The sequence below is a fragment of the Gymnoscopelus braueri genome (assembly GCF_963280865.1).
Source record: "Gymnoscopelus braueri genome assembly, chromosome: 11".
NCBI lineage: Eukaryota > Metazoa > Chordata > Actinopteri > Myctophiformes > Myctophidae > Gymnoscopelus > Gymnoscopelus braueri.
In genome coordinates, this window is record NC_137613.1 from 31,802,482 (window position 1) to 31,811,829 (window position 9,348).

General features: G+C 44.6%; 1 protein-coding gene across 1 annotated transcript in view; it reads left to right on the forward strand.

Moving 5' to 3' along the window:
* Positions 1–8,245, forward strand: part of LOC308094667 (E3 ubiquitin-protein ligase TRIM71-like) — a 35,526-nt gene extending 27,281 nt beyond the window's left edge. The window contains exons 4-7 of the mRNA XM_080441437.1: positions 2,523–2,765; positions 3,086–3,583; positions 3,762–3,902; positions 4,703–8,245. Of these exons, the coding sequence (XP_080297563.1) occupies positions 2,523–2,765; positions 3,086–3,583; positions 3,762–3,902; positions 4,703–5,275 (1,455 nt within the window). The 3' untranslated portion in view covers positions 5,276–8,245. The remainder of the gene's footprint in view (positions 1–2,522; positions 2,766–3,085; positions 3,584–3,761; positions 3,903–4,702) is intronic.
* The last annotated feature ends 1,103 nt before the right edge of the window (positions 8,246–9,348 follow it).

Sequence of the window (9,348 nt, forward strand, 5' to 3'; positions counted from 1 at the left end):
AAGGTCTGTCCAGACCGTTCTATAGTCAATATATCTTAAAAAGCATTCTCTCCCTTTCTCTGCCTTTCTTTCTTTCTTTCTGTCCCTGTATTCTTTTGCGCCGCCTTTCTCTGTCTCCCTCTCTCTCTCTTGCCTCCCTCATGTTTTTATTCTCCCTCCCCTGTGTTTTTAGACTACCCGTCCATGTGTTTTTCATCTCTAGTTTGTTATCCTTTCTTATCTCGTTTTGGGCCCATTGCTCTGTCCACCCACCAGTTCAGTAGCCCCGTTCCCTCCAACTGTACATCGTTGTCCCTTTATCTCTACAACGGCTCAGTTGTAACTCATACCAGCACTATTTCCGCCGACACCATTTGTCAGATGAAGGTGTTTTATGGCCGGCACGCCGTGCAGCGGTCTCTCTGGACTAATTCTCGTACATAAAGCTCCGCTAGGTTCGGATGTGAGACACAGTCATGTAACAGTGGGTGCATGCAGGGAGGTTATGATGTCCATTAAATGTTTCTTCGTATACTGCAGTGTGTGTGTGTGTGTGTGTGTGTGTGTGTGTGTGTGTGTGTGTGTGTGTGTGTGTGTGTGTGTGTGACGTCACATGTGCAAACCCATGACCAACTGCCTCAAGGCAGCAGGACGCATGATCTGGATCAATGAATCGCAGTGGCAGCACCCATAGGAAATGGCATATTTTGTGTGTGTGAGTTGGTGGTGCCACTTCAGAAAAAAACTCGATGATTTTTACATCACGATTTTAAGGAAAATAAGTGGGGGGTATCGGGTTAGAAGGCGTAAACTAGCTCCAGTAAACTAGTAACTGTGACGAAAGCCAAAATGCAATAAAGATATAATGGGCTGTGTAGTATATTATCAGCCAGACACGTTGGGCCCCCGGGGCCTAATGTTACCCAGAGAAAGAGAGGCTTTTTTGGGGTAGAAGCGAAAGGCCTCTACCCCCTGAGGTCTCTTGACCCTGAGCTGCGAAATGAGTTGCTTTCCTAGATTGAATAACAACAGCTTACCATTACTATGTTACACGTATTTCTTTACTGTTCATTGAGAAAGGGTGTGAAGGCTTGACATAACCGTATGCAGTAATACACTGTACTGTAAAAGTGAACAATTAAAAACACACACACACACACAGTCAAATACTCATATACAAATTGACAATTTTTACAATCTAGGATTTAAATGAGCAATATTAAATCCCTTTCTTGTCATGCTTGAGGTGTGTGTGTGTGTGTGTGTGTGTGTGTGTGTGTGTGTGTGTGTGTGTTTTGCTGTGGACTAATCTATGAGGGGAGGTAGAACCATTAATTGAACCTAGTCTTTCCCGTGTACCATTAAAGAAACCCCTTATTCCTCCCCTTCCGCTTGGAGCGGGCTTGGTAACATCGTAAAACCTGCCCTACGCCTCACTCCCTCTGATCTGACAGCTTCCGTGTGTGTATGTGTGTGTACTTGTTTGCGTGTGTGTGCGCACACACACACACACACACACACGTGTGCGTGTGTGTGTGAGAACAGTATAAGCGCTGAGGTCAAAATGTCACTCAGGAGGTTTTCACTTACCCATGTTGCCTCTTTAATGCCCCTATATAGGGCCGCAGAACACACTCTTTATCCTCAACCTGACTCTGCTCTCTGATAAAGTCATTACAGGCACCCCTAACCCTACACACACTAAGCCCCCCGACCCCTTCTCCCCCTCGTTCCCCCCCTTTCTCCATTTCTCTCTCTCTCTCTCGCTCAAGCTTTTTCTTCCATGTTCTCTCAGGCCTGTGGGCCGCAACTCTTTGAAATACATACCATCTCTCTCGCTGTGTGCATGGGTTCCTACTGAGGAGCTCAATCTAACCGCTGGTCTGGTAGAAAGCCTAACTTTGGGCTTTTGTTCTCAGTGGCCATAAAGTGTAACTCTAGTCCCACAGATGCAAATTACAGTTCAGCTTACAAGAAGGATTATAACAAAGGACCTCTCTCTTTCGGACACCCCTTTGTTTTCATTCAGGACTCCCTGCCCCGCCATGAAATGTTCTCCTTTCGTATGGAGTCAGCCGGACTATTGTGTGGTGTTCCTTTTGTTAGGTGATGCTAAGTAAAGCTCCAGCCTCTCTGCTTCTCATGTCCTGTCCGCTGTTCAATGCGCTGCTTTTCCCCTGACTGTGCGGTAACTTTATCTTTGTGCGCACTTACATTGAAATGTATACCGGATAAGAAAAGCTCTGGGGTTTTAGTGATGTAAAACTGTCTAGATGCTTCTCCATTTCCCTCTCTCTTTTTTATTTATTTATTTTGTGTTGTGCCTCTATTGTTTTTAGTTGAGTAGCTTGGCATGAGAGCAAAACTGTTGTAATGAGGCTGTCTGTATATGATGTGTCCACCAGAGGGTGCTGAAAATACAACAAAAAAATACACACCAAGGTTACCTTGTTTGTTTTTTGTTGTTTTTCTCTTTACTGCATTCAGCCAACTAATCATCATCACGTCTTAACCCCCCCTCCTCCCAAATTCATTTTCCTCAGGTGGAGAAGATCCGTCAGGTCAAGGCCAAATCCTTGTACCTGCAGGTGGAGAAACTGCACCAGAGCCTGTCCAAGTTGGACAGCACCATCGCCGCCGTCAGCCAGGTCCTGGACGAGGGCCGTCACCTGGACGTACTGCTGGCCCGAGAGCGCATGCTGACCCAGATCCACGAGCTCAAGTCCCTCAGGGGCCTTCTGCAGCCCCAGGAGGATGACCGATTCATGTTCACCCCCCCAGACCAGGTATTCCACTCGATCTGTGCAGTAGAGTATCACTGCTAGGGCGTAGGGGTTAAACAATGGGTCAGGCCCCAAAAAATAGGTCACAGGTTTCATTTATGGTGGGCCGCCACATGAGAAAATGTCTAAATGTACTCACTCAGGTTACCCAGTTGCAGCTGCTGCAATAGAATATCCTGTAGATTCTGTGTTGAAGGTATAAGTGCAGAAGTTAATATGTAATATTTAAGAGCAGAAAGTATTCATGCTAGTCAGCGGTTTGTTTTTAGGACAGTTGTAGGTGGTCGTATGTGTGATACTAATTCCACGACGGTTATCCACAGACGCTGTACATAGCTCTCCAGTCCATGGGCCTGATCAGCAGCGGAGCCTTTGCCCCCGTCACCAAAGCCCACGGCGAGGGCCTGAAGAGCGCGCTTCGAGGGAAGCCCGCCTCCTTCACTGTGATCGGATACGACCACGATGGAGAGCCCCGCCTCTCCGGCGGCGATGCGGTCTCCGCCATAGTCATGTCGGCCTCCGACGGCAACCTCTCGGCGGCGGACGTGACGGACCACCAGAACGGCTCGTACACGGTCAACTACCTGCCCAAGAGCGAGGGCGAGCACCTGGTGTCCGTGTTGGTGTGCAACCAGCACATCCTGGGCAGCCCTTTCAAGGTGACCGTGAAGTCGGGAAGGAGCTACGGCACCCTGGGCTCGCAGGTGTCGGCCTTCGGGTGTGAGGGGGAGGGAGACGGACAACTGTGTCGTCCCTGGGGCATCAGCGTGGACAAGGAGGGATACGTGGTGGTGGCTGACCGCAGTAACAACCGTGTACAGGTACGAGCGCTGTCACCAGCATAGTGTGCTGACTGTTAGAATAGATCAGTTGTTCGCAAAGTTGGGTCCTTGAGAGGGTTCCAGGGGGTCCCCAGCTAAATTATTGAAATGAATCATCTGGCATAGATGACAGTCTGTCTGTTTTCTTTATTCTGAACTCGACCCCATCTCTCACCAGATCTTCAAGCCCTGTGGTGCCTTCCATCATAAGTTTGGCTCTCTGGGTTCTCGGCCGGGTCAGTTTGATCGTCCAGCTGGGGTTGCGTGTGACAGTCAGAGACGCATCATTGTGACGGACAAGGACAATCACCGTGTGCAGGTATACATACAGTATAGTGTGACTCTTTTTTTTTCTCAAATGCCATTGTGTTTTGCATATTATTTAAAATCCATTCAAAGCAAATAAGAACAATATGAGGTGTTCATGAAATGTTTGAAAATCGCAAGTGGGGTCTAATAATGGCATGGCTTGCATGTGGATCTCGCATGTCATGTGGCTAGTCTATGACATCAATCATCTGTAATGTATCTATGACTCCACGTGCACAATTTTCTCAGCCCAATCTGAGCACCATTGACTTAAATTATAAAATTAAAGTTAAATATGTCCCAAAAATCTTTAATAGCTGGAGGTACTCAGTTGGCCTACTGACAGTGCGTACAAAAATGTGGCACTGGTCTGTCTAGTGGTTTCCAAGACTAGCTCTAGACAGACTGACAGACAGAGACAAACACACAGACAGTCACTCTTATAGATGGCTAGAACTCCTACAAAGCCACGCCATCTAAACCTCCAAACTCTTTAACTGACTGTTATATTGATACATACAGTATTTATACCTTAATCCTCATCAGTTTAATTGATGTTTGGGAGACAGCAATCAATACAGCAAAGTATAGTCACATGTTCTCTATCGATGCACGCAATTTAAAAATGTTTTCCCTATGTAGTGTTCCTCTCTTTGATTTACCAGAGTCAAATTAAAATGGTTTATCGTTACCTTATTTAAACTGATTATGCATGCATACTGTACATCTAGCTTAGTTGGTCAAATCCATTACAAGAAATATTTCATCCAGACAAATACTGGGCTCTAAGGCATGTGTTCTGTTTGACAGGTGTTTACGTTTGAGGGGCAGTTCTTGCTCAAATTTGGGGAGAAGGGCACCAAAAACGGGCAGTTTAACTACCCCTGGGATGTAGCCGTCAACTCTGAGGGTAAGATTCTTGTATCGGATACCAGAAACCACCGTGTGCAGCTTTTTGCCCCCGACGGCTCTTTCATCAACAAATACGGCTTCGAGGGGGCTTTGTGGAAACACTTTGACTCTCCCAGGGGTGTGGCCTTCAACCACGACGACCACCTGGTGGTCACCGACTTCAACAACCACCGGCTCCTGGTGATCCGGCCAGACTGCCAGTCTGCCCGCTTCTTGGGATCCGAGGGCACCGGGAACGGGCAGTTCCTCCGGCCCCAGGGCGTGGCGGTGGACCAGGAGAACCGCATCATCGTGGCCGACTCCCGCAACCACCGAGTCCAGGTGTTCGAGCCCAATGGAAACTTCTTATGCAAGTTTGGCACGCAGGGGAGCGGCTTTGGACAGATGGACCGCCCCTCTGGTGTGGCTGTGACGCCCGATGGAGTCATCGTGGTTGTCGACTTTGGAAATAATCGCATCCTCAAGTTCTAAAAGAGTTAATCTTTTATCTCTCTACTTTGTCTACGTTCTCTCGCTCCATTTGCCTTTTAGCATTTTTTTTTAAAGCAGGGGGAAAGGAATTGGAGGAGAGAGAATGAATCAATAGACAGAACGTGTGGAGAGTTTAAAGGGAGGATTCAGAGCAGGTAGAAATGAAGGGGGAAAATCATTATTTTTTACATTTATGTTGATCAAATCAGATATCTGTGGTAGGTGTGACATATAGGGGACCACTACAAATCGATAATCAGTTGACAAAGAGCCATTTTCCCCTCCAGTCTCTGCTGCTCTTAACTCTCTCTCTCTAAGCTCTCCTCGCGTTCATCATCTCAGGGAATTTCTCACTTTTCTTGTACCCTCTGCTCCATACCTACCTCATTTAGCTCTTTATGAATGTACTCATAGTCACCGAGCAGAGGTTTAGTCCGTGAAGTTTTTACAAAGAAGAAAGAAAAAGAAAAAAAAAGTCTACCTCAAAACTTTGATATTTAAGAGAGACAAAAAGAATAGACTCTTCAGTTAATATTTGCACAGGATTAATGGAATTCTTGCTGTGCTGTCAGAATATGAGGTGAACAAACCTCCTGAATGTTGCTGAGACAATACTCAGACCGCTGTAGAGGCTGCATGATTCTTTCTGATTAGAAGGCTTTCGCTGGAGAGGACGCTAGTGTTGCCGTGGTGTCATTTCATGTTTTAGGCTAGTTTGTCAATCTTTTTGTTTTTTGTGCATGGACCCTGGTCTCTTTGGGGCTCTGTGTGCGATGCATACTGTCAGGAAAGCCCAAGTAGAGTTCTTGAAGTGATGCCAAATTTAATAGAATCAGAATTAGCTCAGGTCACGTTAAGAGACTGATTAATTGAAATGAGTATTTTTTTCAGCACCTCGTTCTAGCTTTACTAGCTAATTGATCATAGTGGATACGGACTTTGCGAGAGGAATTCCTTGGTGATGGGGTTAATTAGGGAAATAATCCCAGAGATAATCCTTCAAATGATCCCTAAAATAATCCTTCAAATTAGCCCGCAAATGATCCCTGAGATAAGTCCCAAAATAAGCCCTGTTACAGTACATATACTCAAAATAACATGTCTCCCCAGTGCACTGCCCCATGAAGCAGCATTAATTACAACTAATGTTAATGATTTTGATCAAGTAAAACAAGCTTGGTCATTACTATCCAGTTTGTGTTAACAACAGAAGATGCAAAGATCAATATGCAAGGAGAGCTTTGTCTCCTCCAAAAGGGAGGGACCCACCAAAGGATTTTAGAGAGGAATTTGTCTGGATCTATCTAGTGATCTTAAGATCTTAATTTAGTGATATTTAATCATGTTTAATTGACACTTTTGTTGACGAGGCAGTGGCTGGGCTGTGCAACAGAGGCCTCGAAATGTAGACACACCTGGCCACTCAGAGGAGATGATTGACACCATTAGAGGTCGATGTGAACAATTCTCTGGATCTTGACTGGCTGAAAGCCACTCCGATTGGCTCCTGGGGCCTAAGATGTAATCCAATCCGTTGTTAAGGGCATGATCACAAAGCCCTGCCCTATTTATTGATGCTCAAGCTCCAGAGAGATCTCCAGATTATGAGCTAGTAAACCAGTCCTCTAAAGATGGCGGTCTATAGACTAGCCTAGTGAAGTCAACCAAATAATTCCTCTTAAAAATATTTTGTTGAATAATCATTGATTTTGGGAAGTGTAAAGCTCCCCAAAGCTGACAGCACTGTCAATGCTAGGCTTAAAACAAGGAGACATTTAAAATAAAGCTGGGGTCATAAAAGATGTGCACAAGTCCTTTCGCATCTTGTTGAAACAAGGTTGAATGCCATGTAAAGCTTAATAGTTTTATGTTGCTTTGAAGGAAGACCCCTTTTTGTTCTATGTCTGCATAGATGGTCACAGAGAAGAAAAGACCTTGTCTCACAGCACCAAAGAGAATCCCCTTCTCCCCCCCTTAGCATTTCTCATCTAAACCCCAAATGTTTCGGCTATTCACTTTGGTTCCCTATGTTTAACAATATTGGACTGCTCTTAAGACTCCAAAAAGCATTGCAGGTGAACCTTTGCATCCCAATTTAATTGTCATTAAAAGTAATGGATGCTTACTCTATCCTCCACCTTTTGTGGTGCACATATAGTGGGGTTTAAAATGCCCCTCTTAACTGAACATGTGTCCCACCGTAAGCACTACACAATTATGGTTTTGTTAGCCCGCTCCTTAGCATAGCAAAGAATCATGGGACCTACTCTGACTCGCCGACTGACTCCCCTCAAAGGAGAGGGCTAGTCCGCACATGATCAGGATTTACATCCTCATATCTCAACTATCTTACCTCACTTACTCATATACCTCAACAGTCAAATACCTCATGTATGTCATGCATACCGACTGTACATTTTAACCTTTGAATACTTCGTTGTAACACTCATATACCTCATTCTGTATGCCTATATTTATGAATTACAACTTTACCTCGTTCCTTGCGAACCTTAACAGTCAACCTCCCATACATGTTGGACCAAAGATCTCATTCATGGTGGTTCAGTTTTCAGTTTAAAAATCAAAGATGCGTTATGGTCCTCGCTCTGTCTTGCATCCCTGAGAAAGATTGCGTTGGACGAATCTGTAACTTGCATGGTAAACTATGCCTTTTTTTTTATCATCAAAGAAACCAAATATTGCAGAGGAGCATTGTGCCAAAAAAAAAAAGATATCTGAGAGTTCTGTGCCAAACCGGGTTGGCACTTGGACCACACTGTTTGTAGATGACAAATGTCATTGGACCATTATATCATAGATATAAGTGTTAAGCAATTCAGAGTATGTGCCGATACTTCTCTGATTGGATGCACTTAGGAGGGCTGGGCCTCATTATTCTTTACCTCAGTGGTTCTCAAACCTTTTAATTTCAAGGACCCCTAGTTTGTTATGCGTTAGGCCACCAGGGACTTGCATTTGGTTCCACTTGTACACTCTGAGAGTTACAGACCTTCTAGGGTCCATCTGGTTCCTAACTATCAATAATTTAGCTGGGGACCCCTGGAAGTCGAACCCTCTCAAGGACCCCTAGGGGTCCCCGGATCCCACTTTGAGAACCACTGCTTTACCTCATAATGATGACATTACTTTGTTATTGTGCGCAAGGGAGGGGAAAAAGAGGGAGTAGCCTCTTTTCTGTCCCCTTCTTTTTTTTTTTTTTTAAGAGTTGATAACTTCACCAGTCCGCCTTTGAATGCACAAGAATTACCTCTTATTTCAGCACAATTCCCTCATTATTCCACAGTGAGACTTGACAGCATGGCTTTACAGATTTACAGAGTGTTGCTTGTAGAGGATTGGTAAACTTAACCTCGGGGCAAGTCTAAGCTCAATACCCTTTTGACAATGCAAGCTGTGGTTTTGAGTGATTGCAACGTCTATTGCGCGACAATAAGCCTGTTTTACAATGCGTTAAGTGTAGAGGTTAGCACACTAAAGGCAAGCCAGTTTGAGTCCATAGGCCCTGCTGTTTTGAATCCAACACCTGGCTTCACCAGTACAGTCTGCTTTTGTGTTTCAGTATTACTCTAATGTTCAGTCATGTTTGCATCAAAACAATATTTTCTTTTTTTTTATTAAAAGTTGCGGAATTCTATCTTTAAGATCCTTAGGTCTTCACTCTTAAAGAGGAAAAGATATGTATTTTAAAACCTTTTCTGTTTTACATTGTTGCATGCTTTAAAAAGTCCTTTGTATTATACCGACGTCTCTCAGATAGGTGTTGAAAACTCAGACGGGGTGGGTAGCTGAATCTTGGGATGGTTTATCAAAAAATATATACCCAAAGATGTGTATGTGTGTTAAGATTGCGTTGAACGGAATTAATCTTTGACCTTTGCGATTGTATTTTTCTTCTTCTCTCGAGGCTCTGCAGAGCACAACCCCTGTTCAGCCAGCCACGCCTTGACTCCTGAGATTGGATTTGGGGCAGTAGACTTTTCAAAGTGATAAATGCAGATGTAATAGATGGCTGGTGTTTCTATTGTTCCCTCTAATAATGATTTATTATGGAT